At 42.3% G+C, this 24,123-nt stretch overlaps 1 protein-coding gene across 1 annotated transcript in view; it reads right to left on the bottom strand.

Moving 5' to 3' along the window:
- Positions 1–282: 282 nt before the first annotated feature.
- NPAS3 (neuronal PAS domain protein 3) overlaps positions 283–24,123 on the bottom strand; it is a 695,623-nt gene continuing 671,782 nt past the window's right edge. The window contains exon 12 of the mRNA XM_040412178.1: positions 283–6,105. Within this exon, the coding sequence (XP_040268112.1) occupies positions 4,700–6,105 (1,406 nt within the window). The 3' untranslated portion in view covers positions 283–4,699. The remainder of the gene's footprint in view (positions 6,106–24,123) is intronic.

Raw genomic sequence — 24,123 nt, 5'->3', positions numbered from 1 at the left:
ACCTTATTTATCATAGGGAGGTTTGTTTGTGCTTAGTGCCACTTTCATCAATTTGCCTCACAGATCGTTACCATCACACAAAAAGACAAATGCAAAGACAAAATGCAAATTGTTCCTGTTGATAAATCCGGACCTTAATGTTTAAAAATCATATATGACCCAGCAATAAGATTCATCTTGATCAAGATGGTGTTAATGTGTGAAATAAAAGATGCCAAAACTGCAAATAAATCCAAAATGTAAAGTTTATTATGAAAATGGTACCTGCCGGATGAATCCAAAATTAATTTACATAAAAGACAGCATGTATGGTGTGTAAGCAGGCCTAGAAAAGTATAAAAAGAACCTTGTTTAAAAAAAATGAAATTATGTACAGATTTTTTTGCTTATTTTTTTTCATTTCTTTTCTGCACCGTATTAATTTGATGGTTAATGGAAAAATAATGTTTTTCTTATATTTTTTTTTTTACAACAGATGAGGCACGTTGAGTTAAAACTGAGTTAGTATTCAAAACACGATAAAACGTACCCATAACGTTCACATTTTTTAACGTTTTAATATATATACTTTTAAACGTTTAAGTTGGTAACACTGCTGGGTTTACAGGTACACTTTTTTTACTCTATTTCCTATTAACCCTCCCTTTTTATTTGAATAATAAACCAAAGTGGCACCAACCTCATAACGTTTTCATATTAATTTACAAGAAACAGTTAAAAACACAGACACAGTTGTCACAAATAAAAAATGACCTTTTTTGTCATTTTTGAAAATGGTCAGACAATTTATTTTGAAAGCAGCTGTTAAACTTGCTCAATTGAAATAACCAGAAATCTTCAATAGTTTATTATTAATAATATTATTTCTTTAATCTTCAACACAACACAAACACCTATTAAAAATATTAAAAAAAGAAACAGAAGAGTAACAAACAGAAAACAAGAATGGAAGACAAAGGATAAAGCAAAAAAGAATCTAATGTGAGATTTCAGTGTTTTGCAACCACCAAGTCTGTGCAGGGAGTCATCATACTGACCCATTCCACCTCTAGAAAATTCTAGAGGAGTGTTTTCTAGTACTGGATTTATGGCTGGATTTTCTGGCAGAGAACTAGGGTCCACATTACATTAACCCCTTCCCTGCAAGGAGACACAAAAGACCATGACATAGGAGGCTTAACACTTGCAGTTTGTATTATTTCTTTTTAATTTGCCTCTCTCGAAATATAGGAGGTAGAAGCAATGCATGCCTAGAAAATTGTTCAAAAGCAGCAACAGATAGAGACAGAGCAATTAGAATTAAGAGTTCATGTATTGCAGGTTGGTGATAAAGTACCCCACTATTGTGTAGGATCTTTATAATGTGATAATCTGGGCTACCCTTCAGTTTAATAAAAGGCTGCAATGCTGGTAATTGGGGGGAAAAAAAACAACAACAAAAAAAGAGCATTAATGGCTGCATCAGGCAGAGATGGACTGCATGGACTACTAACATATGTAAAAGAAGACTGACAGGTCTAGATAAAAGTGTACAAAATACACCAATGTTTCTATCACCATTAATGAGCCTCCTCTAGATAGCATAGATGCAAAGTACACTGGGCTACTGATATGTCAGATCAACTTCTCTACAGCTACAGTATCACAGAGATGTTAATCTCTATGTGGAGAAAGAAAAAATAGCTGTTCTTTCCTCCCTTGCACAAAGCATGTCGGTGGCTTTTAAAAAAAATAAATCAAAAATGATCTTTGCTGGTTTATGTAGGAAAGACAGACATAAGACATAGGTAAAAATTACAGAACAGTCATTAAGACAGAGTACTGAAATTTCACAACAGTAAAAGCGATAGCCAAAATAAAACAAGGAAAGAGCAAAGTTACCCATAGGGTGTACCAACAGTGAAAGCAGCGTTGCCACTATACAAACATCCACAAGCCCCCAGGTACCACCGATTCACTGACACACAGGGAGTAAAGAACGTGACAGACCCAGACTACAGTTTTAAAAGCACAGAGAAAGACAACAGATATAAACACTTACATTAGCTTAGAATATACTGCATATTGTAACACACGTTGAAACTGGAATGAGACAGCTAAAAGACAATTGGAAATGTTTTTTTTTTCTTTTTTCTAAACCTCTTTAGATTTGTGTTTTTTTCTCTTTTTTTAATACACGAAGCAACACATTACAAAGTCTCACACCTGGTAATAGATGTGTCACAGATAAGCTGCCAAACAGACTGGAACTAGGAAATAAAAATCCATTATTCCATGAAACGTCACACTTTTGGTTTCTGAATGACTCAGATTCCCTTCCCCCCTTCAGTCAATGCCTGCACTTGTCTTGTTCTTAACTTTTTTTCTTACATCCTGAAAATCCCATTTGCCTTTTCCAAAGATTTGGCTGAGACTTTCTGACTGAGAATACAGTAAATCATTTCTATGTGTTAGTTGTTTACAGGAACTTGTAAGCCCGTCTAAGCTTTTTAGACATGGAACAGAAAGTAGCAAAGCAAGAGAAACATATATGTTAAAAATATGCAGGTTAAGATGACTTCTATGTCTTACTTTTTAACCCTCCATTTACTGTAAAGTATAACACAGAAACACAGTGCTGGTGGGGACACACAACATGTAACACCAAAAACACGACGGGTCAGTAAAGTGTTTTGTGCAAAAAAGGAATCTGCAAAGTAACCCACTTTTTCCATATCATTATTTTGTCTGGGCAAACAACCTGGCTTATATTGTTAGTGAGCGGCATGGATTGAAGCACTAGAATAGCTTTAGTTGCCTGTGAGTAGGTAACAAAGCAAAACGTTGCTTGTATTTAAGGTAAAGGACTACCCTGTCCTCATCCCAGTAAGGGGTAACAGTTTATCTGATTGACAAGGAAAAAGATTCTAATTTAACTAGAGCTAGTATAATGTGTATAGAAAAAACATTATCATCTTCTGACTTTGCCCAGTGATACAGACCATTTCTATTAATCCTGTCACTTTAATGCCAGGATACCAGATGAATTGTTTACTGTATATCCTACCTCTGCAATTAGTGATCTTACATCCAAACCTGAACTTCTCCTCCAGCGCCTTACCACTGCTGTTTCCACAATTGATTTGGGATCTAAGAGAAGATAATGAAAAATCTGAGGTATGCATTATCTATTTAACCCCCAACTGCTGACAAGGCCTTCCTGCTTCCAATCCTTCTCATGGTCCCACCAATCTTCCAACCTAATCTCTACCAGCTCCTGCCCATTATCCTGGCACCTTCTCCTGAAATTATCAGAAAAGACCTTTTAAATGACTTCAATATTTTCAAATCTTCTCTGAGCAGGCATGAGGAGCAAGAAAATGACCTTTTATTTTTGACAGCTCCTTTGGAAAATGAAAGGTGGAATCTGATTGGTTGCTATGGGCAACTATGCCAGTGTAGAATCAGATTGATACATCTCCCCTGAAATATCTTATTTATGGAAGAATAGATAATGTCTTCAGATAAGGAGTAATCACAATCTTTCTGACAATATTTGTTATGGTGTGTTGGTTGGATGCTGTGAAAACATCTACAACAGTGTAATGTTGGAAAATTTTGAGAGGGGAAACAATAGATTCCTTGTAAACTTATAGTAAAACAGTCCTTATACTTCATAATGGCAGCAATTAACAGCAAACACTGTAATTTGGCTACTGATAACTGCCAGAAGAACCTTATGCTCCTTCTCAGGTGTCTAGAAGACATTTCCTCAGTAACAGCTGGGCATCATATACCTGAATTTTATCCTGTGGTTAGGAGAATTCATACACACATCTTTGTCACAGTATGTGAACCTGGTGTGGAAAACTCTCTGTTCCTGCACGTGACGTGTGTATGATAAAATATACACACCCATAACATTTCCCTTGAAAAGGCATCTTTGTTAACTTCAATACACAGGTGTTTATAGGCTGTTTCAGTCAACACCCTTTTGCAATGTTGGGGGTCAATGCAAGGCTGACTATACTTCAATCATCTAGTAGTGCATGCCTGCCACCTCTTTCCTTGCCAGAGAAGTATGCATGGTACTGTTCTTCTGGTAAATAAAAAGTTAATGGCTCCAATGTCTAGCAGCAGAGAAGGAGAGGTCCAAACATTCTGAGAAATAAACATTACAACACATTCAATGTCTCAGTATTTTGGCAGTGACAGGGTGAGGAGTAAAAGAAGCCCATAAAGGTTTCGGGTCAAAAGAGGGAATTTGAGATGTGAGTCAAAGTGCTGGAATAAATTTATGTTGTAAAGGATCAGAATGCAGCCGTTGCTCCCTCCTCTAAGTGACAGAGCAAAGGGCACAGTGCGAGCGGTCCCCGGAGAGGCATCTGCCAGCTAAACCAAAGCCGCAGAAAAGGAGGCTGATGGAGAAACATTTATTGTATGCAGCCCAGCTAAGTATGAAATGTGGAAGACAGGGCGAGTGGTCCCAATATGTTTTGGAGGATATTATTAATTTGGATTGAGTCTGAAAGACCACCTCTTCCTCTTGCGGCTTTGGATTAGGGAGCAGCGGAGGAGACATGGGGTGGCCAGGTTTAGCTGCCCCTAACACCAGTACAAAGCCACCTACATTCTGAATTATTATATATCGTCTTTCTCTGCTCTCTGAAGTCTATTTTATCTTCTTTCTCTCTTTCAGTCATTTTCCTCTTTGTTTTTCTTAGTCTTCTTTACGTTCTAGAGTCTGTGCTGCATGAATACCATTGCTGTACACTGGGAATGGAAGAGAGGAGAAAATTCCTTCAGCTGTAGTGAAGACACTGGCAGCAGGGACCTGGGTAAGACCAGCACCTGTCACCGCTCCTCCAAATGGACCAGACATGTTTAGTCGGTGTACATGGTGGTACAGCATCTCCATTGGGGTTTTGGGGTCTAGAGCAAATCCAGGACCATTTACATCCACAAAGTTCACAGGGTGGGCATTAGGGAGCAGATTGCCCTGCATGGCCAATGTCACCTCAGCTGGGGCATAACGAATGGTGCCTGTGGTGTACACCCTCTGTCCACTGCTTCCTGTTCCTGCAAGGGTTCCTGCAACACGATGCACAAGAGGAAGGACCACATTGCCAGCCTGAAGCCTTTGTAGTGCTTCTAACTCTCCTGCATACAGAAGAGAATTTGATGGGCCGCCTGTTTGGGGAGGTTTCTCGCGAGGTGAGGCAGACAGTGGAGGTGAAAGTGGATCTGAATTAACAGGACCCAAGCCTCCTGAGGATCCTGAATATTGCGCTTTGCTGCGCCCAGCTCCTTCCGTCCCACCTGGGGGTGTGAGAACAGAGTCTGGTATAGAGACATGAAGGGCTGGAGGTGCAGCAGTAGAAGATGATGGGGATGGGGAGAAGTGCTCACCCCCTGCTGGAGGCTTGGTCATACTATAGGGGGATTCATTGCGTGAGATTTCACGATTAGGCGGGAAATTCCAAATACTGCTGTCATTATCAAAGTTAATAGGTTCTGCCATTTCTGTCTTGATCTTCAGCACAGATGACGTAGAACAGGTGCCTGTAGGGGGAGGAGTGGAAGGAAGCAGTCTTGGAGGATCCCCTAGTGCTCCCTCTATTCCTCTGGGGCTGGATCCCCCAGACAGACGTCTCCTGCGGCCACCACACTGCCCTAAACTCTTTCTCCGCCTCCTTTTTCTCCGTTGGTGTCTACCTAGCACACCAGAGACACAGACTGCTCTCTCCTCATCATCCTCTTCTTCCTCCTCTCCACTCTCAGAGTCTTTGGCACTGCCAGAACTCAGGGATTCAGGTCCACGCATGTCTGTTTCACTTTCAGTGTATCGCTCTACTTTAATGTGCATGGGACCAAGTGCTCCCAAAGAACTAATACTCCCTAATGCACTTAGGCCTCCTTGTTCCATCTCTTCTGCTGCTTTTCTAACCTCACAGTCTTCACTTTCTTCACTCTCCTCACTACAAGCATCACTTGAGCTGTTAGCATCTTCATCGCAATTCATTTCTGGATCAGAATGTTGACCAGGTTGTTTACGGTCTGGCTCTGGATCCTCACTCTGCTCAGACAGGTTACCCTTTCCATCTGACTTGGGATTATCATTATCCTCTGTGGAAATTAAACATCACAATATAAATATTTTGCACATACATTTAACATTTAATACTTTAATGTGTTATGAGTATCTATACTTTACATACCTACACTCAAATACAAGTAATCTTTTTTTTATAGAAAATCAGAAGGCTTGCCTAATAAGTCCCTGAAATATGAATGTTCAGGAACACCATGTTCAGGTACAAATGAAATATCCAAGTGTTCTAAAGTTAAAACATTTATTTCACAAATACATATTAAAGGAACACTTCTATCAATTATTTATCACATATTAAAGAGGTTTCCCCCTTTGGGGGTGTACATTGTACTCATTTTAAGCTAAAAAAAATGTGGTCTTTATTAAAAATGTTGAACACTTGACTTTGTGCAGCCTTGAGATTCTCTAGTAGCAGGCTGTGAATTTTCCCTCTGTTCCATCAGGCAGCTCAGCTGACGGCTCCTTATCTCTGGTCTCTAACCTCCTAAACACTCATCACAGCTTAATTCTTATCTTACTGATAAGAATGTGGCTTAAATAAGTGTTTATGGCCTTTTGATAATTTAGAGATATGGGGGGTCATTTATCAAACTGTTTTAAAATAGAACTGGCTTAGTTGCCCATAGCAAGCAGTCAGATTCCTTCTTTCATTTTCCAAAGGAGCTGTCCAAAATGAAAGATGGAATCTGATTGGTTGCTATGGGCAACTAAGGGTACTTTCACACTAGCATTAATTCTATATGACGGATCTCAATACCGGAAAAAACGCTTCCGTTTTGTCCCCTTTCATCGTCAGTGGGGACAAAACTTAACTGAACAAAACGGAATGCTCCAAAATGCATTCCGTTCCGTTCTCATTCCGTCATGGGATCCGGAGCAAGACTGATCCGTCATGAGCCACAATGCAAGTCAATGGGGACGGATCCGTTTTCTCTGACACAATAGAAAACGGATCCGTCCCCTATTGACTTTCAATGGAGTTCATGACAATCCGTCTTGGCAATGTTAAAGATAATACAACCGGATACGTTCATAACGGAGGCAGATGTTTGTATTATCAGTAACGGAAGCGTTTTTGCTGAACCCTGCCAGATCCAGCAAAAACGCTAGTGTGAAAGTAGCCTAAGCCAGTTCTACTTTACACCAGTTTGATAAATGACAACAAAGATTTATTAGATGACCAGCACAAAGAGAAAGTATCAGTCACACAGCTAGATAAACAGTTCACCCTTTGTGACAGAACAGCTCAGTATTTTTTTAAATAAAATCCCAACTTATTAAAATGCAATCATAAGAAAAAAAAATTCCCCCGAAGGTGTACATAGCCTTTAAAGACCTGACTTCCGCTGTAAATGTACAGAGGAGGTCTAGAAAGAGTTAATAGTCTATGTTGACTACTCCTGATGGTCAATATTTTGTATTTTACTTTCAATGGCACAGTACTGATGAAATGAAAAAGAAAAACAGTAAATAATTAAGAATATTAAGCTTTAAAGTAGCTGTATGAATAGGTCACAGCGTCTCTTCCTAGGCCATGTGGCACGTCACATGGCCTAGACGTAGCTCAGTCGCATTCATGTGAATGAGGCTGACCTTCAATACCAAGCACAGCTGCTATACAATGGATGGCATTGTGCTTGGTAGGCTGTGGTTATCATGGGAGCACTGCAGCTTCCTTAAATAGCTGATCTGTGTGGGTGTCAGATCCCCAACAATCTCATATTGATGACCTATCCTGATGAAAATCCCGGAGAATACCTTTAAAAAAATACCCTTTTCTGATGGAAGTGTCTATTTACATCACTGTTATAGATCATGGAAAAACATAACAGGATTTCAATGCCTAGATATTGCTGTTAGATATTTTTTATGGCTTCCTCATGGTGTTCTTTTGATTCCTTCTCAAAATGTCCACCTGATGTGTCCAGTGCTGGTGGTCACATATGTTCAGTAGCTCAGTTACACAAAAATAAGAAGCGGTGCACAAGAAGTAGCTTCTTCTTACCAGCACTGGACACGTTAGGTGGATGTTATGAAAGGGAATCAAAAGAACACCAGGCAGTGCCATAAAAGCAACATCTATACACAGTAAATAATTTTAAAGGCTTCTAATTGAAAAAATGTTGTTTTGTGTGATCTAACAAAGTAATTTGTTATTTTATAGTGGGACAACTCCTTTTAGACAGGACCTCCCCATAAAATAACAATTCTAGAGCAACTTTTCTGAAAAGTTTGTATTGTGCCTTAATTTGTTATTCCTCTTGAAAATGTGTGAGTAAATGGACAAGTGGCCATTATAATTCCCCTGTCAGTGGGGTATGTCTCTACACATTCTGATACTAATTGGACAGACTGTGTACAAACAAATCATAAACAAAAGGGCAATGGTAACACCCAGTATCCAAATTATTCATACATTTCCCTCATTGATTATAATGAGATCCAGAGGAGATATGGCTGTTACCCAGCAAATACCAGTTGGAAAAAAAACGCTGTATGCAATGGTTTTCGTCCAGACGAATCCCAATATATTTAGCACGTAGCAACCAAATCTCTGCCAGATCCCAATATAGTCAATAAGGCCAGCAGGCATTGTGGTCTCATCCGGCTATGCCTGATCCAGAGAGCTCTGACAGCCTGTTCACTGCCAGAAAACAGCCTGCCGGAGATCTTAATGCAGTTGAAAAAGAAGCTTTGCTTCAGCAGTCAAACAAAAAGAGAACTTTATGGAACAGTTTATTAAGGGAAATGTGTCACCAAAAATTGTATCTGCCAGTTGAAACTAGAGAACAACACATCTTTTTTTTCTAATCTCTTTTTATTTTCTGATTACAGATTTATTTTATTTTATTTGCTGAACATGATTATCGGGGTGCGGCCATCTTGCCTGAGCTGTTCTTAACAGCATTTAGAAAGCGTTAAATTTATTTACGGCAGTCCCATTGGCCATATACACAATGGATTGAAAGTGACCTCATTGACTTCTATGGGAGAGTTTCCTGGGCATGCACTGTGACCTGTGCAGAGATCATTGTAAAAAGAAAGAATAGATATACTGTGACAATCACATATTGTGAATGGTGGATCCTGTCTTATCTGTCATTCTAATTCTGCCGGTCTGGAAATGTATCTATATCACCTCTGTGTATAGATAAGCAGGTAACTGCAGTAAAGTGATCTGTACAGACCAAGAATTGGCACCTGTTTTTAGGCTTAGTGGACAGAGGGTAAACTGCAGGATTTCGTTTGTTCCAGACAGCCGCTATACAGGTACTGCGTGCTGATCGGGCGGGTGCAGGAGCTGCCCCTGCCTGATCAGCAACAGGGGTCTGTCTGTTCCTGACAGCCTTGCCCCTGCTGTATGTGCTGGCAATGGTGAATACACTTTAACCCTTTGTATGCCACGGTCAGTGCTGACCGCGGCATGTGTGGGGTTTGTGAAGGGAGGGGGCTCTCTCCCCGTCCCCATCGGGTCTCCATCCCCACAGCTTCCACAGACATCAGGTCTGCCTTCTAAGGAAGTATATATATAAGTGAGGAAAAAAGAAACCAAAAAATGAGGATGATGAAGAGGGTGGTAATAGAAGCGCCAGGGAGACTACTGGGTGGTGGAAAAAGAAAGAAGAAGAAAAAGAGGCGTATGACCGTTCCCGAGGCAGCACCCTTACGTATGCCGTGCACTGCAGGTGATTGTAGTAAAAAGGAAAAATGTGTGTGCTAGGGATTCCCCTAAGTAGCTTGGTGGTAGTGGAGGGGGGATTAGCACTGGTCCGCCAAGGAGGGTGGTCGAATGACCAAAACCTTATGCTAAAGTCTTATATTAAAAAGTAAAAAATATATATGTAAAAAAATATAAAATTATATATATATATATATATAATTAAATAAATGAATATACGAACATATGTAGAGTAAGAGAGAGAAAAAATAAATAAATAAAAAAAATTAATTTCTTTAACCCCTTAACCCCTTAAGGACACAGCCTTTTTACACCTTAGGACCAGGCCATTTTTTGAAAATCTGACCAGAGTCCCTTTAAGTGCTGATAACTTTAAAACGCTTTGACTTATCCAGGCCGTTCTGAGATAGTTTTTTCGTCACATATTGTACTTCATGACACTGGTAAAATGGAGTCCAAAAAATAATTTTTTTTGCACCAAAAAATACCTAATTTAACAAAAATTTGGAAAAATTTGCAAATTTCAAAGTTTCAGTTTCTCTACTTCTGTAATACATAGTAATACCCCCAAAAATTGTGATGACTTTACATTCCCCATATGTCTACTTCATGTTTGAATTGTTTTGGGAATGATATTTTATTTTTTGGGGATGTTATAAGGCTTAGAAGTTTAGAAGCAAACCTTGAAATTTTTCAGAAATTTACAAAAACTCAATTTTTAGGGACCAGTTCAGGTCTCAAGTCACTTTGCGAGGCTTACATTATAGAAACCACCCAAAAATGACCCCATCTAAGAAACTACACCCCTCAAGGTATTCAAAACTGATTTTGCATACGTTGTTAACCCTTTAGGTGTTGCACAAGAGTTATTGGCAAATGGGGAGGAAATTTGAGAATTTCATTTTTTTGTCTAATTTTTCATTTTAACCCATTTTTTACACTAACAAACCAAGGGTTAACAGCCAAACAAGACTGTATCTTTATTGCCCTGACTCTGCCGTTTACAGAAACACCCAATATGTGGCCGTAAACTACTGTACGGCCACACAGCGGGGCGTAGAGGGAAAGGTGCGCCGTATGGTTTTTGGAAGGCTGATTTTTATGGACTGGTTTATTTACACCATGTCCCATTTGAAGCCCCCTGATGCACCCCTAGAGGATAAACTCCCTAAAAGTGACCCCATCTAAGAAACTACACCCCTCAAGGTATTCAAAACTGATTTTACATACGTCGTTAACCCTTTAGGTGTTGCACAAGAGTTATTGGCAAATGGCGATGAAATTTGAGAATTTCATTTTTTTGCCTAATTTTCCATTTTAACCCATTTTTTCCACTAACAAAGCAAGGGTTAACAGCCAAACAAGACTGTATCTTTATTGCCCTGACTCTGCTGTTTACAGAAACACCCCATATGTGGCCGTAAACTACTGTACGGCCACACAGCAGGGCGTAGAGTGAAAGGTGCGCCGTTTGGTTTTTGGAGGGCTGATTTTGCTGGACTGTTTTTTTGGCACCATGTCCCATTTGAAGCCCCCTGATGCACCCCTAGATTATAAACTCCATAAAAGTGACCCCATCTAAGAAACTACACCCCTCAAGGTATTCAAAACTGATTTTACAAACTTTGTTAACCCTTTAGGTGTTGCACAAGATTTAATGGAAAATAGAGATACAATTTCAAAATTTCACTTTTTTGGCAGATTTTCCATTTTAATATTTTTTTTCCAGTTACAAAGCAAGTGTTAACAGCCAAACAAAACTCATTATTTATGGCCCTAATTCTGTAGTTTACAGAAACACCCCATATGTGGTCATAAACAGCTTTATGGGCACACGGCAGGGCGCAGAAGGAAAGGAACACCATATGGTTTTTGGAAGGCAGGTTTTGCTGGACTGTTTTTTTTTACACCATGTCCCATTTGAAGCCCCCCTGATGCACCCCTAGAGTAGAAACTCCAAAAAAGTGACCCCATTTTATAAACTACGGGATAGGGTGGCAGTTTTGTTGGTACTAGTTTAGGGTACATATGATTTTTGGTTGCTCTATATTACACTTTTTGTGCGGCAAGGTAACAAGAAATAGCTTTTTTGGCACCGTTTCTTTTTTGTTATTTACAACATTCATCTGACAGGTTAGATCATGTGGTAATTTTATAGAGCAGGTTGTCACGGACGCGGCGATACCTAATATGTATACAATTTTTTTTATTTATGTAAGTTTTACACAATGATTTCATTTTTAAAACCAAAAAAATGTTTTAGTGTCTCCATAGTCTAAGAGCCATAGTTTTTTCAGTTTTGGGCGATTATCTTAAGTAGGGTCTCATTTTTTGCGGGATGAGATGACGGTTTGATTGGCATCTATTTTGGGGTACATATGACTTTTTGATTGCTTGCTATTACACTTTTTGTGACGTAAGATGACAAAAAATGGCTTTTTTTACACCGTTTTTTTTAAAAAAAATTTACGGTGGTCATCTGAGGGGTTAGATCATGTGATATTTTTATAGAGCCGGGCGATACGGACGCGGCGATACCTAATATGTATACTTTTTTTTTATTTATGTAAGTTTTACACAATGATTTCATTTTTGAAACAAAAAAAATCATGTTTTAGTGTCTCCATAGTCTAAGAGCCATAGTTTTTTCAGTTTTTGGGCGAGTATCTTGGGTAGGGTATCATTTTTGCGGGATGAGATGACGGTTTGATTTTTACAATTTTGGCGTACATGCGACTTTTTTGATCACTTTTATTACCTTTTTTGGGAAGTAAGGTGGGCAAAATTTCAATTTCATCATAGTTTTTTATTTTTTATTTTTATGGTGTTCACCGTTCGGGTAAAGTAACATGACCGTTTTATAGATCAGGTTGTTACGGACGCGGCGATACCAAACATGTGTAGGGAATTTTATTTTTTTCATTTTTTATCAGTGATAAATGTGTTTTTTGATTTTTACTTTTTTTTCACTTTTATTCACTTTTTTTTGACCCAGACCCACTTGGTTCTTGAAGATCCAGTGGGTCTGATGTCTGTATAATACAGTACAGAACAATATATATTGTACTGCACTGTATTTTACTTACACTGAACAGATCTATGCCTTTCAGCACAGATCTGTTCAGCACCATGGACAGCAGGACGCCTGAGAGGCGTCCTGTTGCCATGGGAACCTTCCCCGTCTGCTCAGAACTTCGCAGACGGGGAAGGGTAAGGAGGGGATCTCTCGGGGGGCTCTCTGGGGGCTCTCTCCCTCTCCATCGGGGGGCTGCAAAGGCACAGCAGCCCCCCGATGGGAGAGGGAGGGAGCTCCCTGCGCTGTTAACCTTTTCCATACAGCGGTCCGTACGGACCGCTGTATGGAAAGGGTTAACGGCTGACATCGCATCGCAGATGTCAGCCGTTTATACCAGGGTGCCAGCAATGTGCTGGCACCCTGGTATACCCACTGAACACCAATGAATTTTCAAGGGGAGGCGGGCGGGGGATCGCGATCCCGCCTGCCGCACCGCCCGCCTCCCGCACCGCCCACACCGCCCGCAACCCTCCCCCTGCACCTCCCGCCACCATAAAAATCATTCGGGGGTGCAGGGGGGGGGTGAATAAAACTTTTTTTAGGCATATAAAGTTTCTGATCCCCGCGGTCAGGGACCGCGGGGACCAGAAACTGCAGAAATCGCAGCAAACCGCAGGTCTGAATTGACCTGCGGTTTGCCACGATCGCCGACATGGGGGGGTCACGGGACCCCCCCGCGCATTTAGCCTAGGTGCGTGCTCAATGATTTGAGCAGGCACCGGGTTCCGATCACTGCCAGCCGCACGGCAGTGATCGAAAATACACAGGGCGTACATGTACGCCCTGTGTCCTTAAGTACCAGGGCACAAGGGCGTACCTGTACGCCCTATGTCCTTAAGAGGTTAAGGACTCAGCCCTATTTCACCTTAAGGACTTGGCCATTTTTTGCAAATCTGACCAGTGTCCCTTTAAGTGCTGATAACTTTAAAACGCTTTGACTTATCCAGGCCATTCTGAGAGTGTTTTTTCATCACATATTGTACTTCATGACACTGGTAAAATGAAGTAAAAAAATAATTATTTTTTTTGCATAAAAAAAATACCTAATTTACCAAAAATGTGGAAAAATTAGCAAATTTCAAAGTTTCAGTTTCTCTACTTCTGTAATACATAGTAATACCCCCAAAAATTGTGATGACTTTACATTCCCCATATGTCTACTTCATGTTTGAATTATTTTGGGAATGATATTTTATTTTTTGGGGATGTTACAAGGCTTAGAAGTTTAGAAGCAAATCTTGAAATTTTTCAGAAATTTACAAAAACCCAATTTTTAGGGACCACTACAGGTCTGAAGTCACTTTGTGAGGCTTACATGATAGAAACTGCCCAAAAATGACCCCATTCTATAAACTACACCCCTCAAGGTATTCAAAACTGATTTTACAAACTTTGTTAACCCTTTAGGTGTTGCACAAGAGTTATTGGCAAATGGGGATGAAATTTGAGAATTTAATTTTTTTGCCTAATTTTCCATTTTAACCCATTTTTTCCACTAACAAAGCAAGGGTTAACAGCCAAACAAGACTTTATCTTTATTGCCCTGACTTGAAGATCCAGTGGGTCTGATGTCTGTATAATACAGTACAGTACACTATATAGGGTACTGTACTGTATTTTACTTACACTTTGTCTGAACAGATCTATGCCTTTAGCACAGATCTGTTCAGCACCATGGACAGCAGGATGCCTGAGAAGGCGTCCTGTTGCCATGGGAACCTTTCCCGTCTGCTCAGTTGTAGCCACAACTTTGCAGACAGGGAAGGGTAAGGACGGGGCTGTCTGGGGGCTCTCTCCCTCTCCATCGGGGGGCTGCAAAGGCACAGCAGCCCCCTGATGGGAGAGGGAGGGTGCTCCCTGAGCTGTTAACCTTTTCATACGGACCGCGGTATGGAAAGGGTTAAACGGCTGACATCGCATCACCGATGTCAGCCGTTTATACCAGGGTGTCAGCAATGTGCTGACACCCTGGTATACCACTGCACACCAATGAATTTTCAAGGGGAGGCGGGCGGTGCGGCAGGCGGGATCGCGATCCCCCGCCCGCCTCCAACACCCCACCTGCACCACCCGCCCACATAAAATCATTCAGGGGTGCAGGGGGGGTTAATAAAACTTTATTTGGGGCATTTTAAAGTTTGAGAATCAGAAATCGGCAGAAAGCGCAGCAAACCGCAGGTCTGAATTGACCTGCAGTTTGCTGCGATCGCCGATATGGGGGTTCACATGACCCCCCCGGCGTTGTGACAGGTTCGGATTAACCCCGGCAGCGCCGCAATCTCATTTTAAACTCGTGACGTACCGGTACCTCATGGGTCCTTAAGGACTCGGGAAACATGCCGTACCGGTACGTCATGCGTCCCTAAGGGGTTAAAGAAATTAGCAAGGAAATATGTATATATGCATATTTTCCTATAAAAAGAAGTCTGTGGTTGTGGGTATTAAAATATGGAATTAGTGGTATTAAAATAATAATAACAGTACGAAATTGTAGTACTGGAGAAGAGTGTAATATATAAATGCGTATATATATATAAGGTGGAGATAGGGGACTTACTTCACCAGGGAGGGCGGTAAAGGATGAGCATATGACACCTATACCCTTCCCTCCTCCGCCGAGATCACTTGATAGAGTAGTATGAACTCGAATCCACGTCCCAGAAGAATGACACCAGGGTTCCAAGTGGAGAGTTCTTTATTGGTCAGTAGCTCAACGCGTTTCGGGGTGTATACTCCTCTTTCTCAAGAGCAAATACAATACCATACAAGAGTGTACAAGGTAGCATACATATATAGGGGTGGTAATCAGCCAATTAGGTATCGAATGGCGGCAAAATTTGGCACGGGCCGGAAGTGGGAGGGGCTTCACTTTGGTCTAATCAGTCTAGTCATGTGGCTTCTAGTGATTAAATAATAATGCTTTTTCTATAGGGTGGCTGCGTGTGGGGGGCTCTCTTTTGGACTTTTAGGACCCTTTGAGAGAGATTTCTCCTAGCTGCGCCGTATCCTGAGAGAAATCTCTCTCAAAGGGTCCTAAAACTCCAAAAGAGACCCCCCCCCACACGCCGCCACCCTATAGAAAAAGCATTATTATTTAATCACTAGAATCCACATGACTAGGCTGATTAGACCAAAGTGAAGCCCCGCCCACTTCCGGTCCACGCCAAATTTTGCCGCCATTTGATACCTAATTGGCTGATTACCACCCCTATATATCAAGCGATCTCGGCGGGGGAGGGAAGGGTATAGGTGTCATATGCTTAACCTATACCGCCCTCCCTGGTGAAGTAAGTCCCCTATCTCCGCCTTATATATATATATATATGCATTTATATATTACACTCTTCTCCAGTACTACAATTTGGTACAGTTATTATTGTTTTAATACCACTAATTTCAGATTTTAATACCCACAACCACAGACTTCTTTTTATAGGAAAATATGCATATATACATATTTCCTTGCTAATTTCTTTAAAGAATTAGTATTTTCATTTGTTCGTATATTCATTTTGTTTAATTACCGTATATATATATAATTATATATTTTTTTACATATATATTTTTTCCTTTTTTAATATAAGACTTTAGCATAAGATTTTGGTCATCCGACCACCCTCCTTGGCGCCCCAGTGCTAATCCCCCCTCCACTACCACCAAGCTACTTAGGGGAATCCCTAGCACACACATTTTTCCTTTTTCCTTTTTACTTCTAAGGAAGTCTTGTGAGACCCAGTCCCCTGGGTCTCACAGGCAAGCAGGCTGTTAGAGTATTACACTGATTGTAATGCATTGCAGAAGGAATTAGACCCCCAAAAGTTAATGTCCCTCAATGGGACAAAAATAAACAGTAAAAAAAAAAAAAGATGTTCATCATAATAAATAAATAAAAGTTCAAGTAAAAAAGAACGTCCCTTTCCCATAATAAACACATATAAAATTGTAAAAAATAGAAAGAAAACAAAAATATTAGGTATTGCTGCGTCTGTAATGACGTGCTCTATAAAAATATCACATGATCTACCCCATCAGATGAACATTGTGAAAAAAAAACCTGCGCCAAAATTGAAATTTTTTTGGTCACTTTGCTTTACAAAAAGTGGGGTAGCACACGATCAAAAAGTAAAATGTACTCTACAATGGTACCACGGAAAACGTCACCTCATCTCACAAAAAATGAGCCCCAGAAAAGTAAAAAAAAATAATGTCTCTGGGGGGCGTGGCCAGCCATGGAGGAGTGAAGACGCGCTCAGCCAGAGCAGCTCCATCATCCCCAGCATGATTTGTCCCACATTGTCAGCCACTGTTGGGCAAAACCTTGAATAAGGGTAGAGCCCGACCATCGGCTCCCCTGGCATCCTCCCAAGGCGACTTGCTGCGCCTGTTCGCCCGGCAGTCCAGTCCGAAGTCCTTCTGCCACCACTGGATCGCGATCTCTACAGGCTCACAGCGGCCCTGACTCTCCCCACTGGCCCGAGCGTCAGCAGTCCACCGCCACACTGCTGCTTCATACAGCACCGCAGGTCAGTTCAGAGGGCTCACCCTCCTCACAAGAGGCTCACCCCCAAAGTCCCCCAACCCTGACATGCCAGGAGATCCTGCGCTGAGGCCCTCAGTTGACCCCTTTTGGCCCAGGGGATATACTCCCCAACTATCCATGGTGCTGGATACCCTAGACATCCATCAGGGGCCCCCTCGTGACCAATCTTCACCACATCATGGCCCTCATCTCCTGCAGCAGCTCTAGGATCTGACTCAGAGGTCCCCCAACCAATCGGCACCCCGTGCCCTCTCAACCCCTGCGGCACAAGACCCCCTTTGTCCTCCTTCCTGCTCCCCTGGTCCCTCCTTGGCGGCGGCGCCACTCTGGTCTACCGGATCCTCATGGGACGATACCCATCCGCCATTATCTGGAGCAACACCACTAGGCACAGGGGCCACGACTGACCCTGCGGATAAACCTCCCCAAGGCCTTTACATACACTTCGCCCTGAGACCGCTATCCTCTTCTGCTTTATTTGATGAAGACATCAGGCCGCCCACCATGGCTGATTTGCACACTCTTATATGCTCTCTACCCTCTAAGGCAGATCTATCCAGCTTCGCCGCCAATATCCTACAAGATTGTAAACGGGAATTCTCCCAGGTCCGATCTGAGATGGCCTTGCTCGACATCAAAGTCAATTCTGTCACACAAGGATCATGCAACCTTGTGAGCTACTGTGGAAGCTCTACAAGACAAAGTCCAAGCCCACGACGCGCAACTACATGACCTACAGCAACACCTAGACAACATTGAAAACCGCAATCGTCGCAACAATTTGTGGATTAGAGACCTTCCAGAGTCCATAACAGCAGTGGACATGCTATCCACAATAGTGGGAATTTTCAACGGAATTCTGGGGTGCCCGCCAAACTCCCACAAAGAGATTGACAGAGCACACAGGGCCCTGAGACCTCCCAACCCTAATAGCGCTAAACCGAGAGACATCATTTGCAGAATCCAGTTTTATGCCATGAAGGAATAGATCCTGAATAAAGCACGACAGTCCTCCCATACATCGTATGACAGGGTCCCCATCATTCTGCTACAGGACCTCTAATGCCACACTCTGTTGCAGCGAGCTGCCTTACGTCCACTATTGGATCTTGCCACCGGTCAATCTGGGCCCATGGCCGTCTATCCTCCCACCTACTTCTGAATTGTTGAGACGACCTCGTCCTCCTCATGACGTCACCAAGGAGGCACCTGGACCAACTACACGGGATCAGAGACGACGAAGATTAGCTGGTCCTAGATGCGGATCCCCACTTAACCTCGTCACTTGAAGGACTGCCTGCAGTTTCTATTTGAGCCTATTACTCCACAGCCATGATGGCTCCTCTTCTTTTCATGCTTAACACCACCTTGTTCTTTTCACTTGCTCTTTCTCAGTGGTTGCTATTATCGTCTGTCAGTTCGATTTGTTAGGGGATGTGGTAGGCTCTTTAGACCTTTTGATCACGCTAGCTCTTTCTCTTGTTTGCGTCCTCTTTCTCTCTTCCTCTTGCTATTTTTCTTTACTCTCTTCTCGCTTTCTGCACGTCACCCTTCCCCGTATTCCTTGTGTTCTTATCTTCCTACAGATATGACGTCACTCAAGAAAGTGTCTTTCAATGTGAAGGGCCTCAACACCCCTGAAAAAAGAACTCAGGTACTCCACCATCTCCATCATCAGAAGGTACATATTGTTTGTTTCCAGGAAACGCACTTTAAAGAGGGTTGTGCCCCTGGCATACGGCATCGGCACTACACAACCTGGCACTTCGCAAATAACCCGGTGAACAAGATGAAAGGTGTTGCCATAGCGATCCATAGATCTTTGCCTCACCAGGTGCTAGGCTGCACTGCTGATCCCGAAGCCAGATACTTGATTCTTTCATTAATAATTGGTGGACGAGAATTCACTTTTCTTAACGCCTATGTCCTCAACCAAAACCAGGCCTCCTTTATTCTGGACCCAGTTGATAAAGCCCTTCCCCTGATCCGAAGAACGGTCATCTTCTGTGGCGACTTTAACTGTACTCTTGACCCCACACTCGATAATTCGACCGGACGTGCCTCCCTTGCCTACTCCACTATTAAAAAAGTTAAAAGAGCATTCCTCCAATTACAACTCCAGCACCCAGCAGACAAAGACTATACATTTTATTCTGCCTCTCACTCCTCTTACAGCCGCATAGACTATATTCCCTCCAACAACCGGCTCTATTGTGGTTGGACTCCACACAAATAGGCAATATCCTGTGGTTAGACCATGCCCCAACATTCTGCTCCCTAAACCTCCCCTTCCTTACTAAAAACAAATGGACTTGGCGCCATGATGAATTTCTCCTTCTCGACTCGGTGTGCGTTGCTGATCTTACTAGCACCGTGTCAGGCTTCCTGTCGGATCACAGTGCGGATGCCACTCCTCTTCTAATGAAATGGAAAGCCCTGAAGTGTGTCTTGCGCGGGGTCTTTATTAAACATGGCTCCCGTCTCAAGAAGGAGAAAGCACACTCCCTCAAACTTGCATTACAAAAGGTCGCCTCCTTGGAACTTGCCCACAAGCGAGCACTTTCCTTGCTGACTCTCCGTGATCTTCAAAACGCACGATTGGATGCAAATGCTTATTAGAAGCGTCCTACAAACTTATGATACAAATATGTCGTAGCAAATTTTACGAATATGCAAATAAGAGTGGGCGCATGCTGGCAAGGGCTCTTAGGGGAAAACTGGCTGTTTCACATGGTACACACCACCACAGATATTGCGTCTTCTTTCCATTCCTTTTATTCAGAGCTCTACAACCTGCCCCAAGTTACCGCAACACAGGCAGATTACACACCTGTCAGCTCCCCAAATTATCTGCACTAGAATCTGCTGGTTTGGAGATGCCATTCATGGAAGTAGAGCTTCAAATGATTCTCAAATCCTTGCCAGGGGGTAAGCTCACAGCCAGGTTCTTCAAATCCTTAGCGACCTCTCTTTCCTCTTTTAAGCTAATGGTTTTTAACGTGGTGTCTCCTGGGCTTCCCTTCCCCGTGCAGACCAGAGGCCCATATTGCGGTCATCCAAAAATCTGGCAAAGACCCGCATTTATGTGCTAGCTATTGGCTATTTGCCAAATTGATGGCCAATAGTTTAAATGCACTCTTACCCTCAATTATCCACCCTAACTAAGTGGGGTTCATGCCGGGAGGCCCGGGACAATACCCTTAAAACTCTAGACATCATCCATCATGCAAAAGCAAGAAAAATTCCCCTCATGATCTTATCCCTATTTGCCGAGAAGGCATTTGACTGAATCTCCTGGCACTCTATCCACGCCGTTCTTTCTTATCTGGGCGTGGGCCCGAGTTTCCTGTCGAAGGTTTTTAGTCTGTACCAATAAGGACATCTCAGGAATAAAGATGAGAGAAAGTGAATACAAATGTGCAGCTTTTGCAGATGATCTCCTTCTCTATATAACTAATCCCTGCATTTCTCTGTCGTCTTTGCTCCGTGAGATCTCCCGTTTCGGTTAGTGGACCAACTTCAAAATCAACATGTCGAAGTCGGAGGCCTTGGATGTCTTCCTACCCAGTGCAGTGGTCTCTTCCCTCAAAACCTCCTTTCCCTTTTCCTGGCCACCAAACGGAATTACATATCTAGGTATAAAAATCACAGCTGACCTAACGCGGCTTTTTGGACTAAACTTCACCCCTCACCTCCAACAATTCCAGAAGGACCTTGAAGCCTGGCGCCAAAGGGATTTTTCCTGGTTCGGCAGGATTAGCATCCTGAAAATGACTATGTTACCAAAACTACTTTATCTCCTGCAGACCATCCCCCTCCGTATTCCATCCATATTCTGGTCTCACACACGCCGATGCTTCACGCAATTTGTGTGGTCACCCAGTAAGCCACAAATTAAATGGGAAATAATAACCCGGGGGGTAGGTCTCCCAGATTCCTGACTATATTACCACACTACTGCATATGTCCGGCTTTTAGACATGATCCACACTGATACATCCAAGTCTTGGGTTCACATCACACGTGACTCCTCCCCCCTGCTCTATAACTATGCGTCCCACTCTCTCTAAGTTATCCTTTATAGCCCATCATACGTTTGCAACGTTAACATCCGTAAGTCGCCACACCTCACTAATTGACCCTAAAGGTCCTCTGGTTCCGATAACAGACCATCCTAGCTTCCCTCTGGGAATCTCGTCTCGGCCCTTCCTCCGGGGCACGAAGACTAGCCCGATCAGATTTTGCCATGTCCTCTCGGGATCCTCACTGAAACTTCTACCTCAACTACTTAGGATCCCCACCCCATCAACCCGCAACTCTTTTGGAATATTCACAACTAAAGCACTTCCACTCATCCATGTGTAAATCCCACACATTTACTCGAAACCTCACAACATTTGAGAAGATGTGCATTTCCCCCTCAGCTGTTTTTAGAAACATATCAACCATATATAAGCTGCTGTTACAGCTATGCTCCTCGTGCCCTCCTCCATTCTGTCAGGCCTGGGAATAGGAATAAGAAGTTTTTTTCTATCTCACAAAGCACTGATCTCTACTAAAGCCCAAGAAAAGAGTTACAAAATTATATCCAGATGGTACAGAGTACCTGCGTTGCTCCATAAATGGTTCCCCACAGTGTCAGATCGCTGCTGGAGATGTCACACGGAGGGGGGCACGATGATCCATATCTGGTGACATTGTACTATTCTACGACCTTTTTGGAACCTTGTGCACAGGGTTATCAGAGAAATAACAGGTATCCCCAACCAGAATTCCCCGGAAGCTCTTCTATTGTTTATACTTGACCTGAATATCCCTGCCTACAAAAACTCCCTTTTGAAATACACTCACCTAAAAAATTATTAGGAACACCATATTAATACGGTGTTGGACCCCCTTTTGCCTTCAGAACTGCCTTAATTCTACGTGGCATTGATTCAACAAGGTGCTGATAGCATTCTTTAGAAATGTTGGCCAATATTGATAGGATAGCATCTTGCAGTTGATGGAGATTTGAGGGATGCACATCCAGGGCACGAAGCTCCCGTTCCACCACATCCCAAAGATGCTCTATTGGGTTGAGATCTGCTGACTGTGGGGGCCATTTTAGTACAGTGAACTCATTGTCATGTTCAAGAAACCAATTTGAAATGATTCGAGCTTTGTGACATGGTGCATTAACCTGCTGGAAGTAGCCATCAGAGGATGGGTATATGGTGCTCATGAAGGGATGGACATGGTCAGAAACAATGCTCATGTATCCCGTGGCATTTAAACGATGCCCAATTGGCACTAAGGGGCCTAAAGTGTGCCCAGAAAACATCCCCCACACCATTACACCACCAGCCTGCACAGTGGTAACAAGGCATGATGGATACATGTTCTCATTCTGTGTACGCCAAATTCGGACTCTACTATTTGATTGTCTCAACAGAAATCGAGACTCATCAGACCAGGCAACATTTTTCCAGTCTTCAACAGTCCAATTTTGGTGAGCGCGTGCAAATTGTAGCCTCTTTTTCCTATTTGTAGTGGAGATGAGTGGTACCCGGTGGGGTCTTCTGCTGTTGTAGCCCATCGGCCTCAAGGTTGTGCGTGTTGTGGCTTCACAAATACTTTGCTGCATACCTCGGTTGTAACGAGTGGTTATTTCAGTCAACGTTGCTCTTCTATCAGCTTGAATCAGTCGGCCCATTCTCCTCTGACCTCTAGCATCCACAAGGCATTTTTGTCCACAGGACTGCCGCATACTGGATGTTTTTCCCTTTTCACACCATTCTTTGTAAACCCTAGAAATGGTTGTGCGTGAAAATCCCAGTAACTGAGCAGATTGTGAAATACTCAGACTGGCCGTCTGGCACAAACAACCATGCCACGCTCAAAATTGCTTAAATCACCTTTCTTTCCCATTCTGACATTCAGTTTGGAGTTCAGGAGATTGTCTTGACCAGGACCACTCCCCTAAATGCATTGAAGCAACTGCCATGTAATTGGTTGACTAGATAATTGCATTAATAAGAAATAGAACAGGTGTTCCTAATAATTCTTTAGGTGAGTGTATATGGTCCAGGCAGCAAAAACAGTAATACCACGTCATTGGAAATCCATTTCTCCCCCATCACCGGAGGAGTGGTTTCAGGAGATTGCCCTATACCAGAGAATGGAGGACCTTATTAGTGTGATGTCCTTGGATACCTCACCCACTCGAAGATGTGGGGCTAATGGGATGGGTTCTGGTCCTCCGAAACTTTTTGGAACATACAACTGAAAATTCTGCATATCTAGACATTGTCACCTTCCTATCCCCCCCCCCCCCACACACACTGTCTTATGTCCTCTTTTATGTGTCCTCTCTTAAACAGTTGTTTCTGTATTGATTTAATGTTTGTTTCCACGCTGTTACGTGGATTACTATGTCGAGCACTAAATGTTTTGCGTGCTCCCTCCTAATGCATGTTTGCTTATTTGTACCAAATGACACAGAAAAGAAAATGTTATGTTAAAAACTTCAATAAAACATTAAATGAGAAAAAATATGTCTCTTGGAAAATGGCAATGCAAAAATAGCATTATTTTCAAAAATGCTTTTATTGTGTAAGATTGCAAACAAAAATAAAAAAATAGGCATATTAGGTGATCCATCGTGATCTGCTCTATAAAAATATCTAATGGTCTATCCCTTCAGGTGAACGCTGTAAAAAAAATCTAAAATCATAATTGCGAGCAGACAAAAAGTA

The sequence above is a fragment of the Bufo bufo genome, chromosome 11, assembly GCF_905171765.1.
Source record: "Bufo bufo chromosome 11, aBufBuf1.1, whole genome shotgun sequence".
Classification (NCBI taxonomy): Eukaryota; Metazoa; Chordata; class Amphibia; order Anura; family Bufonidae; genus Bufo; species Bufo bufo.
Note: the sequence above shows the minus strand (reverse complement) of the source record. Positions and strands in the feature narration are given on the sequence as shown.